This window comes from Cavenderia fasciculata, assembly GCF_000203815.1.
Source record: "Cavenderia fasciculata unplaced genomic scaffold Scf_Dfasci-G-o-33e01.r1-3, whole genome shotgun sequence".
Taxonomy (NCBI): Eukaryota; Evosea; class Eumycetozoa; order Acytosteliales; family Cavenderiaceae; genus Cavenderia; species Cavenderia fasciculata.
In genome coordinates this window covers 778984-800737 of record NW_004457734.1, presented here as the reverse complement: position 1 = coordinate 800737, position 21754 = coordinate 778984, and the positions used below count along the sequence as shown (strand labels likewise).

The 21754-nt window shown below is 31.4% G+C and overlaps 6 protein-coding genes across 6 annotated transcripts; 2 read left to right on the top strand and 4 right to left on the bottom strand.

The window, feature by feature from the left end:
- Window positions 1–986: 986 nt before the first annotated feature.
- On the bottom strand, window positions 987–1541 carry DFA_04540 (uncharacterized protein; the record flags this gene model as incomplete). The annotated part of the gene is made up of 1 exon (XM_004360213.1): window positions 987–1541. The coding sequence occupies one exon, from the start codon at window positions 1539–1541 to the stop codon at window positions 987–989; it is 555 nt and encodes a 184-aa protein (XP_004360270.1).
- Window positions 1542–1792: 251 nt separating this feature from the next.
- On the bottom strand, window positions 1793–10524 carry spnA (protein serine/threonine phosphatase; the record flags this gene model as incomplete). The annotated part of the gene is made up of 11 exons (XM_004360212.1): window positions 1793–2524; window positions 2591–3301; window positions 3385–3832; window positions 3893–4129; window positions 4207–4558; window positions 4887–5098; window positions 5719–7568; window positions 7647–7844; window positions 8387–8839; window positions 9299–10300; window positions 10393–10524. The coding sequence occupies 11 exons, from the start codon at window positions 10522–10524 to the stop codon at window positions 1793–1795; spliced, it is 6327 nt and encodes a 2108-aa protein (XP_004360269.1).
- A 380-nt stretch (window positions 10525–10904) lies between these two features.
- Window positions 10905–12432, top strand: tipB (uncharacterized protein; the record flags this gene model as incomplete). The annotated part of the gene is made up of 5 exons (XM_004360211.1): window positions 10905–11157; window positions 11253–11800; window positions 11886–12112; window positions 12191–12297; window positions 12425–12432. The coding sequence occupies 5 exons, from the start codon at window positions 10905–10907 to the stop codon at window positions 12430–12432; spliced, it is 1143 nt and encodes a 380-aa protein (XP_004360268.1).
- A 50-nt stretch (window positions 12433–12482) lies between these two features.
- DFA_04537 (ATP-dependent RNA helicase) lies at window positions 12483–17369 on the bottom strand (the record flags this gene model as incomplete). Its single annotated transcript, XM_004360210.1, has 4 exons — window positions 12483–14702; window positions 14771–15261; window positions 15340–17301; window positions 17366–17369. The coding sequence occupies 4 exons, from the start codon at window positions 17367–17369 to the stop codon at window positions 12483–12485; spliced, it is 4677 nt and encodes a 1558-aa protein (XP_004360267.1).
- Window positions 17370–17809: 440 nt separating this feature from the next.
- On the top strand, window positions 17810–19284 carry sds (L-serine ammonia-lyase; the record flags this gene model as incomplete). Its single annotated transcript, XM_004360209.1, has 2 exons — window positions 17810–17892; window positions 18240–19284. 2 exons carry the CDS (start codon window positions 17810–17812, stop codon window positions 19282–19284), a joined length of 1128 nt encoding a protein of 375 aa, XP_004360266.1.
- Window positions 19285–19611: 327 nt separating this feature from the next.
- Window positions 19612–20596, bottom strand: DFA_04535 (uncharacterized protein; the record flags this gene model as incomplete). Its single annotated transcript, XM_004360208.1, has 3 exons — window positions 19612–19722; window positions 19799–20339; window positions 20397–20596. The coding sequence occupies 3 exons, from the start codon at window positions 20594–20596 to the stop codon at window positions 19612–19614; spliced, it is 852 nt and encodes a 283-aa protein (XP_004360265.1).
- Window positions 20597–21754: the final 1158 nt, after the last annotated feature.

The following is a 21754-nucleotide window of genomic DNA, read 5'->3' as shown; positions in this document are numbered from 1 at the left end:
TCCTGTCTCTTATTAAAACTATTGAAATTTATAATAAAAAAAAACAAAACTGGATTATTATATTATATTATTTTTAAACAAAAGGGAGGGAGGAATGTCTAATGTCTGATGCGTTGATAAACTTTTAGTTATTAGTTTGTTGTTGATGATGATGATGATGAAGATTTTATAAATAACAGTTTTAATATTAAAATTTAAACTGGCTGATGGATGGATGGATGATGATTAAATAATTATAATAATTAAATTAAATTACTTGTTTGTCGGTCGGATGAGTAAGAGTATGTTGCTTTTTTGTTGTTGTTGTTAATATTATTTTTTTTATAAGTTATTATGCTAATTTTATTGTTTATTATCGTCTTGGTGTTTTTTCTTTCTTCTTTGTGTTGTTATTATTTGTTGTTGTGGATGTATTAATTAATTATTTTTAAACTGTTAAAACAACGATGGCACGAGCCTGAAACAGCTATCCTACTTGGCGTGGGGAATACATACCACTCACTCTACCTACCAATGGTAACAGAATAATAGGATGATTTACCAACCAACCAACACAGTGAATTACTATTGCGACTCTTTTAAAATTGAATCGAGGTGAATTCTGACAAAGTTGTTCCAATGACAAAAACAGGCACAGCAATCTTTCAATACATCTCTATCACAAGTTTTACAAGCTCAAGAACCACCAACCACTCATACCCCTACCCCTACATGCCTGGATATTTTTAAAAAATAAGAAGAGGAACACATTTACCACACAAAAACAATATATAGAACTTGTGTGGTTTTTCCTGTCGACAGTTAATAATGAAATTTTTCCAATTTTTCCCTATTGGAATTCCGACAGCACCCAATCCTATTAGTTTGTTTTAAACTTTATCAATTTATCCATTTTACGATTTAATCCTTAATTTATTTTTTTAAAGATTTTCTTTATCATTTCTCGAAATCCAAAAAAAAACTAGAATTATTTAATTATTATTTATTTAAAGATCAACCATTAATGGTTCATTTTGATCCCAATCACCTGCAACATAGATATAGTTTGGCCAATCTAAATCAAAATATTTTATCAAATATTTTGCAAATTGATGGCTATTACATTGATGATTCAATATATTTCCTCTTTTGTTTACAAACTCTGGAAACCATTCATTACCAACAATATCCCTAATTCCATCTGACCATTGACGAGGTTTACCTTGATGATAAATATTTTGTATCTTTCCAATTGCTTGATGTGATCTATAATTTATTCTTGGATGTTTTAGTCTTTCTTGACAAAGTCTTACAACTCTTGACTCTCCTTGTACACCTAGATACAATTCCAATCCTCTTGGAAAACTAGAAGATTCACCTGCCACATCTATTACAATAGTATAATGATAATCTAGGTTGGTGGTTGGATCCAAAGAACTTGGACTCGAAGTATAAGTTACCAAGTATACATCACCAACCCTATGTTGAGCAAATGGGACATTTGGAAAAGAAGTAGGATTTAAATATTCATCTTCAGAACATCTACTAGCTGATTGACCCATCTTTTGAAATATCAAGAATAAATAATAATTATAAATAAATAAGGACCTTTGTAAGTTCATATTTATATATTTCCATTTTCCCTTTTTTTTATTTGAACAAGATTCCTTCTTTTCTTTTTTTTTTTTTGGTTCAAATAAAAGAGATTTATGTCTTAATCTCTAATCTATCTCACTCTCTTTTGAATAAATAAAGTTAGTTTTTTATTATCTTTTTTTTACATATATTTTGTATTTTTTGTTTTTGTTTTTTTTTAACCATGAGAAAGAATGACAACAATGACAGTAATATTATCAGCAGAACCCTTTTCAAAAGAGTCATTGGCAAGAGCTTCACTAATTTCAGTTGGTGTTTTACCCTGTTTGATGAGTTTGGCAGTCATTTGAACTGCCTCATCATAGGTGACCTTGTCCCACAGACCGTCGCAGGCAAGGATGATAAAGTGGTCTCGTGGCGTGAGTTCAGTGACTGTTGTGTAGGGATCGCAAGACACAAACTTTTTGTCACCTTCTTTGTACTCGCGATCACCAAAGGAACGTGATACTGCCAAACTACCAAACAAACGTCCAAAGATAATCATACCACCCATCTCGGTGATACGTTTCTTTTCATTCTCGTCGTTGGCCAAATGTTTGTAGGTGAGCAGCACCGATTCGTAGGTTGGTGATTTGCCAGTGCCCGATGAACGTGCCAAAACAAGTTCAGAGTCACCAATGTTGGCTGTGAATAGCGTATTTCCAACCAACAAACAAGCAACACCTGTCGATCCACTCTTTTCGCAAATGGGGATGACCTGCTTATCTGCAGCCTCAAAACCATCCTTGAGTGCTTGTTCATAGTTTCCATCGATAAATGCTGGTGTATCGACAACACATTTATGTACAATTGGTTCCAATGCCTTGGATGTATCAGTTCCTCCATGTCCATCATAAACTCCAAAATATGAACAAACTCCATCAATTACATTTGGTAATTTTAATTCCTCCTAAATAAATAAAAATAAATTAGAAATAAAAGAAGGATATAATATTATTTGTTCTATTCTACATACAACCAAATTTTCATAAATTGCATGAGTATCTTCCATATTCTTTCTTCTACCTTGCATTGAACCAAATCCAGCTTTAACAGCACATAAACCTTTGATCTTTTTCTTTTTTGGCACTTTTACCTTTTTTTCTTTTTCCTTTTCCTTTTCTTTCTCTTTTTCCTTTTCTTTTTCCTTTTCAAGACCTTGTTGTTGTTGTTGTTGATGTTGTTGTTCTCTTTTTTCTTTTTCTTTTTCTTTTTCCTTTTCCTTTTCTCTTGCCTTTTCTTCTTTTCTTTCTCTTTCCAATTCCTTTTCTCTTTCCTTTTCCTTTTCCTTTTCCTTTTTATCCTTTTTCTTGTCTTTTCTTGGAGTTCCAATATCGCTACTACTACTATTAAAATTATTATTATTATTATTGTTATTATTATTACTACTATTTACAGATTCATTTGAATGACTAATATCAACAAGATTATCATTTTGAATGGGTGTAACTACAATACTAGAGGTATGAGGTAGAATCGATGTTGGATGTGATACGGATCCACTTGAACTCGACAATACCGATCCGGTACTGGCACCCGATAATATTGGTGAAATCTCATCAACCAATCCTCTCTTTTCAGCATCTGGTATTATAAAATCCAACATTATATCAAATTGTTCCCTTGTATTTTGTTTATCCAATAAATTCATTAAATGTGTTTTATATGATATTTTCTTTTCATTCAACTAGTAATAGAGTAGAGAAAAAAGATAATTAGAAATAAATCTTTTTTCTTTCTTTTTTTTTTTTTCTTTCTTTGTTTACTTACAGATTTTGTAAATTTTTGAATAATAAATTCAGTAGCTTTTGATTGATCATTTCCACCTGTATAATCTTCAAAACAACAACTTGGATCGACTATTTTCAAACGTTCAGTATATGTATCGCAATGATTGAAAATAAGAAAGACTGTACCATTTGGATCCATCAAATCCGATGCTATCAATGATTCCAGAGTTGACAATGATTCTCGTAAAAGATTTTTATGGTTTTGCTGTCTACCACAACACTTGTAAGAATAATGCTTAGTTGGTTCCAGCGGTACCGCTGATGCTGTTGTCGTCGACGATGTGCTGACTGATATAGGTGCAGCAGCTGATGTTGCCGATGTCGAAGTAGTTGTTGTCTCTGATGTACTCGAAGTAGATGAATCAGTCAATGATAAAGTTGATATAGTTGGTATAACTTCATATCTTGTTGAATTATCTTGATAATAACTAAAAAGAAATAGAAAAAAAAATAATAAGTAAATGAAATGATAGAAATATATATATTACTTGTCATACTCTTTTAAAGATACAACATAAATGATATAATGAGGTCGATAATGACTAAATTTCGACCAATCCTTTGATAATATATATTTGGTTGTTGGTGATGTTAGATCCACTTTTACACGACGATGTAATACTGATGAATGTTGGGAATGATCAACTTGATCATATGCACTTATAATATCCATTTCTGAAGGTGAGAAATCTGGTGCAAATACTCTAAACATATTTTCCATATAACTAGCAAAATAAAATAAAATAGATTAGATTTGATTAAAAAGTCTTTTGTTCTTTTCATTTCTATTTCTTTTTCATACTATTTAGTTCTACCAGGAGTTCTAAAATCCAAACAAATATTTGAATATTCATATGCACTTTGAATGGCTTGATCTTCCCAAAGACATTTACAATCATATGATAGACGAAGTGGGAAACGAGGTAGACGATTCCTAGCCAATTCTACCGGTGTCCCAGTGACTCTTTTCGATCGATCTATATTGTCATCGGTGATGCTTAGATTCAATCGTTCGGTACTCTCCAACAATCGAATCAGAGTGGCCAATGTATTTCCATACACCAAACGTTGGTAATACTTTGGATCAATATCGGCCATACCATACATAATATCCAGTTGTCTTTGAAGAGTCGTCTTTCCCGACTCTTGTATACCTATATATTTATAAAGCATAAATCGAAATTTAATAAATATTTAATATCCACCAAGTTCATTCATTCATTCATTCATTCATTATTTTGTTTCTATAGTTAATTAACTATTAACTCTCTATTTCATTTTCCTCATAGTAGGTTATTTTCTATTACTATTACTACTACTACTCTCTTTCTTTTTACAATCCATTTCCTATTGTTGTCAGTGTCCACCAACGTTCCATTATTATAATAAAGGAGTGTAGTGGATCATTGATGATTATTATTATTATTATTATGATTATGATTATTTACCTAATATCAATACGGCAACATTAGAGTCAAATGCACGAGGAGCAAACTGCTGCTGTTGCTGTTGGTGGTGCTGATTCTTCTTTTCTTTTTTGTGTTTGGAAAAGATAAACATGTTTGGTTGGTTGGTTGGATGTGTCTTCCTCCCCTTTGATGTCGGCTCTTTCTAGTTTCTTTTTTATAATAACTATATGTATTATAACGATATATAGATAGATAGATCTATTATGATGATGATGGAATCTATCTCTTGATTATAATAATAATAATAAATATCCTCTTTTCTACTCCTATATCTATCTAATACACCTGATTGCTGATTTGTTGTTATGATATATATATATATATATTGCCTTGAAGCTATAGCAAGAGAGGGTGGTGTTGATATCGTTGTTGTTTGCTTGTCTAAAATGAATGATATGGATGGTTGATAGTTTAGTCTAGCAATAATATGAATGATGGTTTTAATTAGGAGTTTGAGTGGTTTGTTTCAAACATCACTTTTTAATCAAAAAAAAAAAAATTAAAATCACACACCTCCAATTTTTTCATTCATTCATAATGATGGTTTATTTAATTATAATTATCTCTACCAATCAAACACACAAAAAAATATATCTATCTATCTGCAAAGTCTAATTGATTAATTGTCTAATGGTAACAACAAGAAGCAGGAAGGGGTGGTTAGTTTTAAATGAATAAATAATCAATTGATTGTGGATCTACTATTTATCTTTGTCTTTATCTTTACTGTACTTGTATACAATTCCATGCCTATTCCATCATTTTATTTGTAATTATTAATAGAGTTATTAATAGACCAATCATAATCACAATCATTCATACTATTCTTGAATCCTATTAATTACTGTTGTGATTGATCTTGATCTTGAGAATAATCGATCGATTCTAGAAAATCATCAATATTGTCAGGAATTAATAAAGATGTTGATGATATATTATTATTACTATTATTATTATTATTTTGATGTAGGTTTTCATTTGATTTCAAATCTATTGTTGGGGAGGTACTTGTTGATGTTGTTGTTGTTGTCGTTGTTGATGGTGTTGTTGTTGATTTCTTTAAATCGATTGAAGTTGATAGAGGAGGAGGATTAATATTGGTGTTTGTATTGTTACTATTTTGGAGATAGAATCTATCGTCTTGAGTAAAATATGACATTGCATCATTATGAGATTGTTGTTGTTGTTGTTGTTGTTGTAGATGATTAGACTGTTGGAGATTACCAGCAGCTGCAGCAGAAGCAGAAACAGTATTGTTTGGAGGTCCACCAAGTTGTAAACTATGAATAAATCCATTAAGGTCTGGGTCAGCTTCAATCGATGATATAATATTATCAACTTCCAACATTCCAAAATCCATTGGTATCATACCACCAATTGTATTATCAACTGGTGATAATAATGATTGTGTATTATGATTATGATGTTGTTGTTGATGAAATTGTTGAATCAATTCATTATTATTATTATTATTATTATTATCAACTTGTGAATTTCCATTTCCATTTCCATTATTATTTAAAAATTGTCCACCTACACCAATAAGTTGTGTATTAATCAAAGCAGCAAGTTTTTCAGGTAGTTGAGGATTATTTAACAACTCTTCAAGACTTTTGCCAAAGTCCATCATTGGTAAATCACCACCAGCGAGTAAATCCAACTGTTGTTGTTGATTATTAAATGATGATAGGTCTGGTAACCCACCACTAAAGTTATTTGTATTACTAGATTGACCATCTCCCATAGGACTGCTACTACTACTACTACTACCAAAAGTATTATCACTTGGTTGATGCGTTGTTGATGTTATAGAGGAAGGTGGAATAAGGGGTGTTGGAGAGGTGTTGTGGCTATGATTTGCCACATGTGTGAATGTTGGAGGTTTAACGATTAATTTCTTTGGTGTTTGATTCTTTCTACTTCTAATACCCTCGGGAGTAGTTCTTTTTGATGGTGTTGCCATTGTTGTTGTTGTTGTATTGGTTGATGTCGTTGATGTAGTCGCTGAAGTTCCACTTGCACCATATAAACCTAAAAGAGGTGGTGAAGCACTTGGTAGCGGTCTCGTTGATACAGCAAGTGGTGGCGGTGGTGATGGTGTAGACACTGATAAATGTACAGTGGTTGAAATGGTAGTAGTATGGTTATTATTATTATTACTATTATTATCACTACCACCATCCAAATCAATAATATCTGTCGTTGAAATGATTGATTTAGAACCATTACCATTACCATTACCATTATTATTATTATTATTATTATTATTTACAGATTTAGTATTATCCTCCATTTTCTTTCTTTTCAATCCATTACCATTTAATTGATTATTATTATTTATATTATTATTATTTCTATTTACATTTACATTATTGTTGTTGTTGTTGTTGTTGTTGATTATATTATGATTATGATTATTATTGTTTACATGATTATGATTATTATTGTTTACATGATTATTATTATTATTATTGTTATTTAAAAGTTTTGAACGTAATGAAACATAGTCATCCAACATTGTATAGAGATTATCAAGAGAAGAAGTGATGTTTTGATAGATTGCATCATTGGTAGGAATGTTTGATTGATTGAATCGATCGGTAAAGGAACCAGTGAATCCTTCTCTTTTTCGTTTCTCTTCTTTCAAATTGATGTACTCGTTTAGAATCGTTGTTAATGTTTTAACTGATTTTCCCTATTGTTCATAATAATAAATTGTTAAATACAATCAAACTATACACTATTACTATTACTAAATACTCTATATACATACAGGTATTTTTTGTAGATCCTTTGTATAAGGTTGACATTCTTTAGAAAAGATTTCATGAGTTTGTAAGAACTTTTCTTCCTTTAGAAAACCAAGTATCAATACACATACCTCACTCTTTCTAATAGTAATACTCATCCTATCTAATCCTATCTCTATGTCAAGTATTACTCTTACTCTTACTCTTACTCTTATGCTATGCTATGCTATCCTATCTATTTGTATATGTTTGATTGAAACGACGCTGACCTATTCATCGATATCCTTTCGTATGTTTTGAATGACTATTTTCAACTCAACCAAACTAAACCAAACTAATAACTGCAATCTCGAACTGAGTTTGTACATCATTGCCAATTTTGGGTGTGATTAAAATATTTAAATAATAATATTAATATTAATTGGAAATGAACAATAATAGTAATTTCTATAAATAGATAAAATAATATTAAAGGTAATAATATTATATAATGATATAAAAGGGGATAAGAAAGATGATGATGATTTTAAAGAGAGATCTTTTTTGTTTTTTTTCAATATTGATATTATTTTTATTTGATGAAATAAACACAAAGTAGGTATAATTATTCCTTATACTCTCAAATAGCCTATCCAAACAAATAGTATTGGTCTTAACCACCCTATAAGAATGATAATAATAATAATTGAGAATGTTAGTAAACTTGATTGTGATTGATTGATCATTTTTAATATATTCTATTCTATTCCGTTGTTCATCATACCTTCTTCTTAGCGACACCGACGGTTCTTCCTCTACGACCAGTGGTCTTGGTCTTTTGACCACGGACCTTGAGACCCAAGTGATGTCTGATACCACGTTGACATCTGATCTTCTTTAAACGTTCGAGATCTTCTCTGAGCTTGATATCCAAGACGTTGGACAAAGCTTGCATGTACTTTCCGTCGACAATATCTCTTTGTCTGTTCAAGAACCAAGATGGGATGTTGTATTGACGTGGGTGGTTCATGATGGTGGTGACACGCTCGATTTCGGCTGGGCTAAGTTCACCAGCTCTCTTGGAGAAGTCGATATCGGCCTTCTTGCAGACGAGGTTAGCAAAACGACGACCACAACCCTTAACGTCAGTCAAGGCGTACATGACCTTACGCTTACCTTCTACGTTGGTATTGTAGATACGGATAATGTGTTGGAAGTTGTCTGGGAGAACTAAAGACTAAAAGTAGAAAAGTAAAGTAGGTATGATATAAAGTAGATAGGTAACATGAAAGTTAGTATTCGATATAGAATAGTATAAGGCTTATGCTTTATGCTCTGTGCATACCATGATCACTGTGTTACAGAGAAGAGGAAAAGGAAGATACGAATCCTCAATGTATGCTTGTGAGAACAGGTTCGGTGGCGGGCAGAGTCTGTGGGTGAGCTCACAAAAAAAATAATTTTGAACGATTTTTTCATTTTTACAAAACAAATTTAAATGCCCGCTGTTTGTCGTAGTTTCAAAATATAATCTGATTGATTGTTTGATTTGTTTGAATAAAATGAATGAATCAATTATACTTATTTATTTGATTTTCATTATATAGAGTAAAGGCTACAATTGGTTTGATTATTATTATTATTATTATTATTGTTGTTGTTGGTCATTATACATATTGGTTGGTGATCTTGTTACTTTTTTTGATGATCTTGGAGGTGGTGGTGGAGCTGATACTTGACTTGAATAAGGTTGTTGTTGTTGTTGTTGTTGTTGTTGTTGTTGTTGATATTGTTGTTGTTGATGTTGATGGTAATAATGTGGTTGATGTCTATGTTGTTGTTGATATTGTTGTTGGTAATAGTATGGTTGTTGTTGGTATTGTGGTTGTTGTTGTTGTTGGGATGGTTGATATTGATATTGTGGTTGGTAATGTTGCTGTTGCTGTGATGGTTGTTGTTGTTGTTGTTGTTGTTGTTGTTGGTATTGTGGTTGTTGGTAATGTTGTTGTACTAGTTTCTTTCTTTCTTGATAAGCTCCAGTATAATAACCAGTGTAATACCAACTCAATAAAAGATCGGCGGATTCACTATCGCCAAGTAAATTTGCTGGAAGTTTGGGTAGAGTAGGTGGTGAGTGGCAAGTAGGTGGGGGAAGAGTATGTGGATGTGGATAAGATGGTGGTGTTGGTGTATAGTTGTTATAATGGGGTTGGTTGGTCTCTTCCGTAATATAGTTTTTAATATATGGATCCCAAGATGCTGGCATTGGATAATCGTGATGGCTTGGATAATCATGATGACTTGGATAGGATTTCTTCTTTGACACTGGTGTTTGTTTGGTGGTGGTTGTTGTTGTTGACGACGATGATGGTTTGGCAGTCTGAGCTGGAGTAGAAGTAGTAGTAGTAGAAGTAGAAGTAGAAGTAGTAGAAGATTGTGATTGTTGTGATTGTGGTTGTTTATAAGTTGATGGACCCTTTTTCATAGCTCTATTGGTTGGCTTGGATGGAGGTGTTACTATTTTCTCCACCACTTCTTCTTCCTCTTCCTCTTCCTCATCTTCTTCATCTACATTCTCAACTGAACCATCATCTTGAATGATAATACTAATGTTATCATGTTTTCTATTATTGTTATTATTATTATTATTATTATTATTATTATTATTGTTGTTATTTTTTGATGGATTATGTGAACTCTTTACAAATTGTGTAATAATAAACAATCAAGTTAGTTAGTAAAGTTAGATATTGTCAATGTATTCTACAAAAGTAGTTAGTATGTACGTACGATATATTGGTCGATCGCAGAGTTGTAAGCATTGATTAAATCGCTGTCATCCCATGTATCATCTGTCACTTGGTCACCATCACCATTGTTATTGTTATTCTTCTTTTTGTTATCTCTATTGAATAATAACATTATAATTATATGTTTGCTACTTGAATGAATGAATGAATGAACTTGAAGATCGGAGTGGTGTCTCTTTGAAAAATAGATAGTGTGTTTAGGTCAAGGGTAGGGTGGTTGGTTTGTGTGTATTTAATTTTTAAAACATCAATAATAATAAAATTGGCTTGACTTGATTGTTAATGATGATGGTCATTCTGACAAAAGTCATCAAATATTGGAAATTATTTCAACTTCTTATTTTATTTATTTAATTTATTTATTTATTTTTACATCTTTGAATAGTTATATATTTTACAACAAATAACAAAGATTATATATATATATCAATATAGATAGATAGATAGATAGATAGATAGATAGAGACAAGTCAAAGTCAACTCTCACATATGATGAATACAAAGGGATTGATTCATAGTGCAAGTACAAATAGTACAGCGACAACTACATCAACAAACACTACTACATTGTCACCATCGGCATCATCATTGTCGATTGCTCCACATGCCAATGGAAGTACACACGATCTAGAGGACAAGTACAGTGATACGGCACTCTACCCATCGCCACCTAGATTCGATAAAATCATTCCTCTTGATGAAAGATATATTACTCATTCAACCTTTTTAAAGAATAAATCTTCTGGTATGAGATATAAAATATATATATATATATATATATATAGAGAGAGAAACTTACTTTGATCAAACCAACTTACTTTTATGTCTCTTTTTTTTTAGAAACAACATTTATTGGATTATTAACATCATCAAGATTATACAAGGTTGATCCAGACACTAACAAAAAGATATGGTCTATTGATTTATTGGATATTCATTCGGTAGAGGGTGATGAGTCGGCTGACCCAAAGACATTGAAAATAGTGTATCACGTGCGAAGCAACGAAGATAATGGACATGCTGGTGCAAGTGGATCACCTGCTGGATCACGTCTTAGTGGTACCCATCATCGTGGTGGTGATCACCATAACACATCTCATCGAGATGAATCCAACAATCCAGAGACAACTCATACTGAATCACCCAATCTTCAAACACGTATCAGCATGTTTACACAGAGTGCATTGAAACGTGGCAATGAAAATTATATCCGTGAAAAGTTGTGGGTTGCAGAATCCGAGGACATTAGAGATCAATGGTTGATTGCCGTTCGTCTAGTATCAAGAAACCTATTCCAAAAATTCTTTGAATCCAATTTTATCCCTTCTCCTGCATTCTATCAATTACATCTTTATGTTTATAAAATTAATAGAAAAGGAAAAACTCAAGTAAATATAAATCTAAATATAAATATAAATATTTATTTATTTATTTATTTATACTAACCTATTATTATTTATTTAATTTATTTAGGTAAGATGTGTATTAATTTCATCAGAAAGATTTTATAATATTAGTGTAAAACAATCTTTGGAGATTGGAAAGGTAAAATGGTCATTCCCATTGGCATCGTTAAAGAATCTACAAATTTTCAAGAATCCTCCCAATCTTTTGATTGTTCATATCGATAACAAGGAAAATTCAAAGGTTAAAGAACACCAACAATTTATTACAAGGGATTCTCATGAAAGAAATTTATTGTAAGCAAAAAAAGAGAGATAATAGTTATAGTTTTTATTTATTTATTAATTTATTGATTATTATTTTATTTTTTTTAGGGCAAATGAATTGAGGAGATTATATAATAAATTAACAAAACAACAACTAAACAAAGAGGAAAAAGAAGAAAATAGTCATTACAAAAAGACATCACTAAAATTTATTAGTAAATAACAAAACAAAAACAGACATCCCAAAAAAAACAAAATCAATTGTACAAACAAAATCATAATCAAAAAAGTAACACTACCTACCACTTTAAAAAAGACTACTACTAATATTAATAATAATAGTAAATTGATTTATAAAAATAAATTATTTATTTTAATTAATTCCACATTCAATCCAATCCTATATCTCTGAATCTGACCATCCTCCACCTTCTTCAGCTCCATTCCAAACATTGGCACCAATGCCTTGGTTAAATGTTGATGATCCCATTCTTTGAAGTATTGGTCCATTATTATTATTATTGTTATCATCTATTTTCATTTTATCAGGTTGAATATCTGGTTGTTGTTGTTGTTGTTTAAAAGGTTGATTATGTACATTGTTATTATTATTATTATTATTTACATTACGTTGATTGAAGATATTTTCTCCTATGTGATTATTATTATTAGTTTTGTTGGTAAAACCAATTTGTCTATTGAAAGATGTTGATGGTGTTGTAGTTGTACTGGTTATTTGCTTATTATTGTTATTGTTATTGTTGTTGTTGTTGTTATTCGGTTTAGTAATGATAAATTTACTTTCTTCTTGTGTATATTCAATTTCATCTTCAATTTGAGAAAGTGGACGATTATCCTCCATTGCTTCGTCATCACTCATACTATTATTATTATTATTATTATTATTATTTGATTGATGCAATAGTTTGGTTGTAATATTATTTTGTGGATTGTCAAACTTTAATTTAAATCCACCAATCTTTTTACGTCCACCATCAAAGAAATCGTTTTGAGTAAGCAACGATTGCTGATAGATTGCATGCATTGATACCCTTTTTTTCTTTTTGTTGGTTTTTTGATCTTGAGATTGAGATTGAGAGGAACTCTCAGTTGAAGAGGAGTCACAAATAAAAGAATCTTCCAAATCGTATTTATCTAGTCCTTCCTCTTCACTATCTTCAATTTCATCATCATCTTCATCGCTTGCCACATCATCTATAAACTTTGATCCACGACTTGATTTTGATTTCTTTCTTCTATTGTTATGGTCTTTTCCCAAAGACAACCTTTTCTTTTCAGCAGATGACGATTGTTTTTGTTTCTTTACATCTTTTTCTTTTCTTAGTCTACCAAGTTGATGTTTCTTTGGTTCCTCCAATACTATTGGTTTTGTGACTACAGCGGTTGGCTGTTGTAATTTTGGTTGTTGAATAGGTTTGATGGGAGATATGATATCCTCCAAATCCTTTAACTTGAACAACTTGTTTGTTGATTGTTTTGAAGGTGTATGGAATGAAATATCAATACTACTTGATTTACAAATATCCTTGTCTGGTGTATTTGGAACAATTTCAGAGTCACTTTCTTCTTCTCTTTCAGTTTCCTTTGGTTCTTTAACTAAAACAACCTTTTCTTTTTGAATCTTTTCCACCACTTCTACTTTTTCTTTTTTCTTTAAAATAATAGGGTTTTGAATAATATCTGGCTCTTGAATTACTTTGGTAGTAGTGACTGGTACTACTACTGGTTGATCCAATTCTTTTGATCCTGATTTCTTATTTTCTTGATTGTCTTGACTTGTTTTTTGTTTAAGAATAGAGTGTTCTCTATGTAAATTATTATTATTATTATTATTATTGTTCTTTCTTGGTTGAGGAGGTGGAGGACATGTCAAATAATTTACATTTGGACCAATTGGTTTTTCAATTACACATGCTTGAGGTAATAGATTTACCAATAAATCTTCCAATTCTTGCCAATGATCTTTCTTTTGATAATATATTGGTGAATTTGATGTTGGTGCTGCTGCTGTTGGTATTGAAAGAGGTGGTTCATCTGCAAAGAAATCAAAATCATCATCAATAAAGATTTTATCACTATTGAATTTTCCATCTGTTTTTTTCAATTGATTATGATTACTACCATTATTACTATTATTACTACTACTATTACTAATATCATTGTTGTCAAGAATATCATTATTGTCAAGAATATTATTATTATTATTTTGATTATTATTATTGATTGAATTATTGATTGATGTTGATGTATTAAGTTTTGATAATAAACTCATATTATTTAATTCTTGAGTTTTTTTTGAATCCATGTGTTTAGAGACAGAGTTTAGAAGTTTTGTTCGTTCACCATGTTGAAAGTCAGCAATTGGAGATTCGATAGAATTTAAATAAGAGTATTTTGAGATATCGATATCGTCTGGTTTGGTATTCAACAAGGATGAATAATTATTTTGTAAATATCTTTCTTGTTCACTTGTCAGATATGCTGTTTCCTTTTTCTTTTTAGATTTACGATGAATTGAAAAAGAATCATCAAGTGTATCATTATCATCTTCAACATTAATTTCTTTTAATTCTTCAATTGGATTAAATCCTTTTGGTATCTAAAATAAAACTTTGTTAATACAAATATTCGTTTTTCATTTTCTTTTTTCTTTTTTTTTCTTTTTACCATTCTAGGAGATTGATAATAAGTATAATTAATTGGATTACCACCCAATTTATCCAATTTCTCTTTTGACATGTTGTATGCATCAACTTCTTGACCTTGTGTTAAAATGACTACACAACGACCTTGACGTTTTCTACCAGTTCTACCCATTCTTTGAATGTTTCTAGTTGTAGATTGAGGAGTATCATAACAAACAATCAAATCAACTTCACCAAAATCCAAACCTTCTTCACCAATCGATGTAGATACCAGAGTATTGTATTCACCATCTCTGAATCTTTTCAAAACCGATGCTTGTTCAGATTGATCTAGACCTTTGGAACCTACAGTTCGTGTGGTTCCTTTTGGACCCTTGACAACTTTTCCATTTGATTGTCCTAAAAATGGCATTACCTTGATCGAAGGATTATTACCAAGATATGATATAATTTCACTAACTGAATCTCTATATTCTGTAAATACCATTACTCTTGTTGATGTTGTTGATGATACTAAAAAAATAAATATAATAAAATTAATAAATAAATAAATAAATATTTATATATTTCTATTTTTTTTTTTTTCCATACCAAAATGAGATTCAATAACTTGACCCAATTTAATTAATTTATCATGATAAACATTTTCATCTATAAGTTTTTGTGTTTTTGAAACCAATAATTTCCAATAGGTACTGTCCAAAGTTTCTTTGTAACATTTTTTTGTATTATCAGCAAAAATTTTCAATTTGTTCTTAAAACATACTAGACCATGTTTGATCAATTCATTTGAACAATCTAAAAGAGCACGTAAAACACCGAGGTTGTTGATGGATGGCCAATCGGGGCCTCTTGGATTGTTGGTGTGTTTTTGGTTTTGCATCATATTGATAACATAATAGATGGATAATTTTTGAAATTCGACGAGGTATGGTATGGAACGCTTGATTATGTCGTATGGTTTCCATTTACATTTGTTGATGAGTTCTACCAATTCTTGGATTTGTGGACTGAGTTCGACCACCTCTACATCGATTTGCTTTTTAAATACATAGGGTCGAATATCGAGTGAATTCTCTGATCTGATATCCATATAGGAAGCCAAACAATTATTGATAACCGCTTGAATAGTATCTTTTTTGCTTCCTGGTGATGCCGTCAACCCGACCAGACGCAGTTGTCCAGTGTACTTGGTCACCTCTCGCAACGCCTGACAATAGGCTGCGTTTTTAGTAGCACGATGTGATTCATCCATCACAATAAGACTAATATTGGATGGATCACATCTTTTGTCACGAATGTCATTGTTGAGGATATGTGGAGTGAGAAAAAACACTCTCTTTTTCTCCCAAAGCTCCGATCGTTTGGTTGGGTTGACAGTACCTGTAAACTGAATGATAGATGATCTTGGTACACCAGTAGTATGATAAAATGCATCAATCTGTTGTGATACCAATGGTTTGGTGTGTACCATGAAAATAATCTTTGAAGTGGGGAACCATCGATAATAGTTTAACATCAAGACCGATGCAATAAAAGTCTTTCCTAAACCTGTTGGCAGACAAACCAAAGTATTTTGATAGATTGCATGTTTGATAATATTGTATTGGTAATCTCTCTTTGGAAAGTTACTTGGATATATAAAAGTCTTTAATGCATCTTGATCAATCTCTAAATTAAATTCATCATTCTCTGGAGGTTTATACCATTCTGGAAAGTTTGGTGATATTTTGAATGATGGATTAATTGGATTATTGATTACTTTTGGTTGTTGTTGTTGAACAGTTGGTGCTTGTTTAAAAACTGGTTGTGGTAATTGTACAGGAATACTAGTAGGTATTGTAGTAGTAGTAGTAGTAGTAGGTTGTTGTGGAATAGTAGGTTCATCTGTAAAGTCAAATTCAAAATCATCATCACCATCTATTATTAAATCTTCATCATTGTTATTGTTATTGTTTTGAGGTATAGATGGAGGAGGTGGAGGGGGTTGTATAGTTTGTTGTTGAACAATAGGTTTTTGTTTACTTGTACTTTGATATTCAAATTTAGGTTGTGCAATTTGTGTCTTTTTGAATGGTGAATGATTCTGATTCTGATTCTGTTGGTTAAAGTTGTTTGTCTTTGGCTTGTACGTGCTAAGTTTGGTAGCATCTGAAGATCCATTACCAAAAGGATTTGATACTTGTGGTGTTCCTTGACGATTCGATGTTTGGTAGATTGATGTGCTGTTGTTATAAGTTGATGAACGAGGTTGATTTGATGATTGATCACCATATTGATTGTTATACATCTGTGCATTGGTTGTTCTCCCATTTGTACTACTATATGGTGCTGATGGTTGTTGTTGTTTAAAGTTTAATGTCGAAGTTGAAGTAGCAGTAGTAAACCCATTATTGTTGTAGTTATTATTATTGTTGGGAAGAGGGGTAGGTTGTTGTTGTGGCTGTTTGTTAAACAAAGATGTTTTATTTGCATTGTTGTTAAACATCTTCACATCTTTCTCTCTCCCTCTGATGATGATGATACCAAATAAATATTTATATTTATCTCTATCTAAATAAAGATAAATGAACTTTTCATAAAATTATGTGAAGATTCAATTATTTCTTCATTATACGCATTTTTCAAAAACAATCTTTTCCTCGAATTTCAATGTCTAATGTATAATTTAATTTAATATTAAATTATATAATAAGAGATTATGAAATAATAAACTTTATTAATAAAAGTAATAAAGTTGATAAAATTTTAAATAGTTCGATAAAACTTGATCGGCTTTCGAGACTAAAGTTCTGAGGGGGTGAGAATCGTAGCGTTCGAAAGGTATGAAATTTCGCGATAGGGATTTTTTTGATGTCCCTCTCCCAAAAGAGGTCAGGTGGTGAATCGTGTGGAAACACGTTCTTTAGTTTGGTTTTGCCCTCTTAAAGATAAAATTTTATTCTCTTTATTTATTTATTATTTATTTGTTTCATTCTCTCTCTCCTCTATCAATTTTATTTAATTTTAAATATATACATCATTTAAAAGGAATTCCTTTATATCAAACGAATCAACAACAATGACAAGCATAATTGATAGTGGTAGTGCCTCTTCTTCACCAATCGTCGATAAACTCAACGACCTTGATATTGATCAAAACAAGTATGTTTCTGCAGAACTGCACTCTACTCATTCATCAATCAAGCAATCAATCAATCAATCAATCAGAGTAAATGAGATTAGAGTTTGTCTTACCAAACAACACAAATAGTTACTCGTCAAACACACTTGCTGTTGCCGATTATTACTATATACGATAAAAAAATAGCAAATTTTATTATGAAAAAACGAAGGGGACGAAGTGACACAACAGAGTAGAATATTATAATATTTGTGAAACCACACTTCGTTTATCAATTGTTCATTGGTTGATTGGTTGATTGATTGATTATTTTGAGATATCCCCTTTTATTAAAATATTTATATTAATGTGATTATTATTCTTTTAGACATTTTTTACATATAAATACACCATTGATAGAATCATTAAAGTTGAATTCTGTTATTAATAAGACGACGACGACAGATACGACTACGACTACGACTACGACGGATACGACTAAAATATGGTTAAAATTAGATTCAGCACAACCATCTGGATCATTTAAGATTAGAGGTGTTGGATATCATTGTAGCCGAGTTGTTAAAGAATCTGGTGCCAAGCATTTGGTGTGTAGCAGTGGTGGCAATGCAGGTATGAGTGTTGCCTATGCTGCCCGTAGATTGGGAGTAAAGTCGACTATTGTATTGCCAGTCTCCATTCCAGAAGAGACCAGAGAAAAGATTAGAGCAGAGGGTGCAGAGGTGATTGCACACGGAAAGGTATGGGATGAAGCCGACCTGTTGGCCAGAGAAATTGCCAAGCGTGAAGGCGAGCATGGATACATCCACCCATTCGACCATGAAAATCTATGGATTGGTCACAGCACTTTAATCGATGAAATTGCCTCTGATGTGGCCTCGGGTAAAGTCCCCAAGCCAGACGCCATTGTATGCAGTATTGGTGGAGGTGGTCTCATTGCCGGTATTGTCCGTGGTCTACAACGTCACGGATGGGACGACACTACGGTCGTGGCTGTCGAGACCCACGGCGCTAGAAGTTTCTACGAGTCTGTTAAACAAGGCAAACAGGTCAGATTAGAAGTCGAACAAGTCAACAGCATCTGCAAAACATTGGCCACGAGATCCGTTTGCAAAGAGGCTTTTGAGTGCTCACTCAAGCACAAGGTTGTCACCATCCTCGTCAGCGATTTCGAGGCTGTCGACGCCTGCCTCAAGTTGGTCGATGATGAGCGTGTGTTGGTTGAACCAGCCTGTGGAGCTAGTGTAGCTGCCATCTATCAACGCGCACCAGAGATCCTCAACCTCAATGCCAAAAACATCATCGTCATTGTCTGTGGTGGCAACAATACAAGCATCAAACAATTAAATGATTTTTATGTAAATTTAAACCCTGCCAACACCAACAACACTACCTCAACGACCAATAATTAAAAACAATCAAAGTTTACATCCTTTTCATATATATCAAAACAATACTAATAAAGAACAATAATAATAATAATAATAAATAAAAATAATAAAGAATTATTATTTATAATATGGTAAAGAATTGTTTATTGTTGTGACCACCATACTAGTTCAGACTCTTCTTATTTAAAAAGGTATGTATATCAAATCAAATCAATCAAATTTATCCTTCAATTGCAAACAAATTAAATTAAATAAATCCATAAATCACAAATATATTTGTTGTTTTGTTGGTTAAAATTAATTATTATTTCCTATATATGTATTCGCAATCGATCCACAAGTTGACGATTAAAGTTTATTTAATTGTCTTGCCAAACGATCATTATTTTGTTGCATCATAAATTTCTTTCGTTCCTTTACAAAATATAATGATATCAATAAAACTGTTAATATTCCAAGCTAAAATGAATAAATAAATAAATAAAGTTGGTTAGCAACCTTTTTTGTTTTCTCTCTCTCTATTATTATTACATACTTCAAAAAATAAAATATTTGATGATAATCTAGAAGTATCAGTGCAAGAGTAACTAGTTATTTGATTATTACAATTGAGAACCTTTTTATAACCAGTCTTTGCGCAAAAAGGGTCTTTCTTTCTTTCGTCAGGTGAACATTTTCTACAAGGTTCTTCCACTTGACATTCTCCTCCTCCTTGGTTGGTTAATGCAGAGTTGGATGATGTTTGACGTCTTGGTGCATTTTCCACTTTGTTTGGTGCAGCCAAAACTTGTATCTTTTTCTTATCACCACCATGATCATTATTAGATGATGATGACGACGAAGAAGAAGAGGTCGTAGTCGAAACGTATCCAAGTTGATCGGTATTAAAAGGTTCATTGTTTTTTTGTTTGTTGTTAAAATTTACATCTTGTTCTTGTTGTTCTTGTTGTTCTTGTCTATTTGATTCGCGTTGGTTTCTATCTCCATCATTTACAAATTCGTCAGCATTGACTATTTTATGATAAAGTTGTTCTGAATTCTCCAACTCTATTGAATTTAATAATGAATCCTTACTTCTAAAAAGGTAGTAATAGAGTTAGTTCGTGAATAAAATACTTTTTGTTGTTACATACTCTTTTCCATTTGGCAAAGTTGAATAAACTATATTATTATTATTATTATTATTATTGTTATTGGTATTATGTATAATCGAAGAGGTATAGACAACACTTGAAAGTATTAAAAGTATAGTGAAATGTATAAACAAAGAGATCAAAGGTGACCTCCATGACACAGTCGACGTCGACTTTGATGATAGTGATAATCTCTTCATTGTCTTTTGCCTCTTTATGTTATGTTTGTTAGTGTATTTGTTGAAGTAGAACCACCAACAATACACTACTCTCTTTTATTTGAATGAATGAAATGATCAAATTTACTGTGAATAATCTATTTATCTATCAATCTTGTCTGTTACTATAATAATAAAATCTATTAGAATATAAGAGTATATAATATATAAATATATGTATTGTATAATTGTTTAAATTTGAAATTGTTTTATTATAAATTTGAAAAGGAAAAAGAAAAAGAAAAGATAATGTATGTATATGTATATGTATGTATGTAAGTATAATAAATAATTGATTTATGTGATGATAATAAATAATAATAATACTGGTTAGTGCTACACGTGTTGTTATAAAAAGAAAAGATCAAAATATATTCTCGCAAGAGCGTGATAAAAACATTTTTCTGTGTTTGTCCAGTATAAAATTAAATACAAAAAAAAAAAAAAAAATTAAAGTATTTATTTTTAGGTTTGAATACATGTTCTATTTTCCAACTAAAAGTATTAATACGAATATTAGAAATTTCCTTTTTTAATTAATTATTTACTAAACATGGATTGGATGGGTAGAATATTACTTTTTTTAAAAGAAAGAGGGATATTTTATAATATAGATTCTATTGAGCAATGGGTGTCTCCTATATATTGCCTGCACTATCTGTTTGGTTTTCAAAAGATGAGGGGGTAAATTTCAAAAAGATAAATAATGGGTTGACCCCTCATCTACTTTGATTTCCACCTTTGAACCCAACAAACATTGCCTACTTTAAAGTTATACTTTATTTACGAGATTGAAGTAGATCCGAAATATCCATATCACCTTGGGCTCAAAAATCATATTTGTAATCTTGGGTGTAGGGAATTGCCCTCCGACTGATAAAAAATATCAGACATCTAAAATGAATGAAAAGTCATTGTACAATTAATTTTGGTTTGGGTTTTATCACCCATCGCTCGTTTATTGAGACTTTTCGTAGAGCGGTGCATCGATCGACCCCATCCCTCTGATTGAGTAACTTTCCCACCCCATCCATCCATCCATCCATCAATCTCTTGTTTTCACTGACCCACTACTCTACTCTACCTCTCTCATCTCTCACTCCTAATCATTTTGTTTTGATACTCTCTACTCTTTATCTA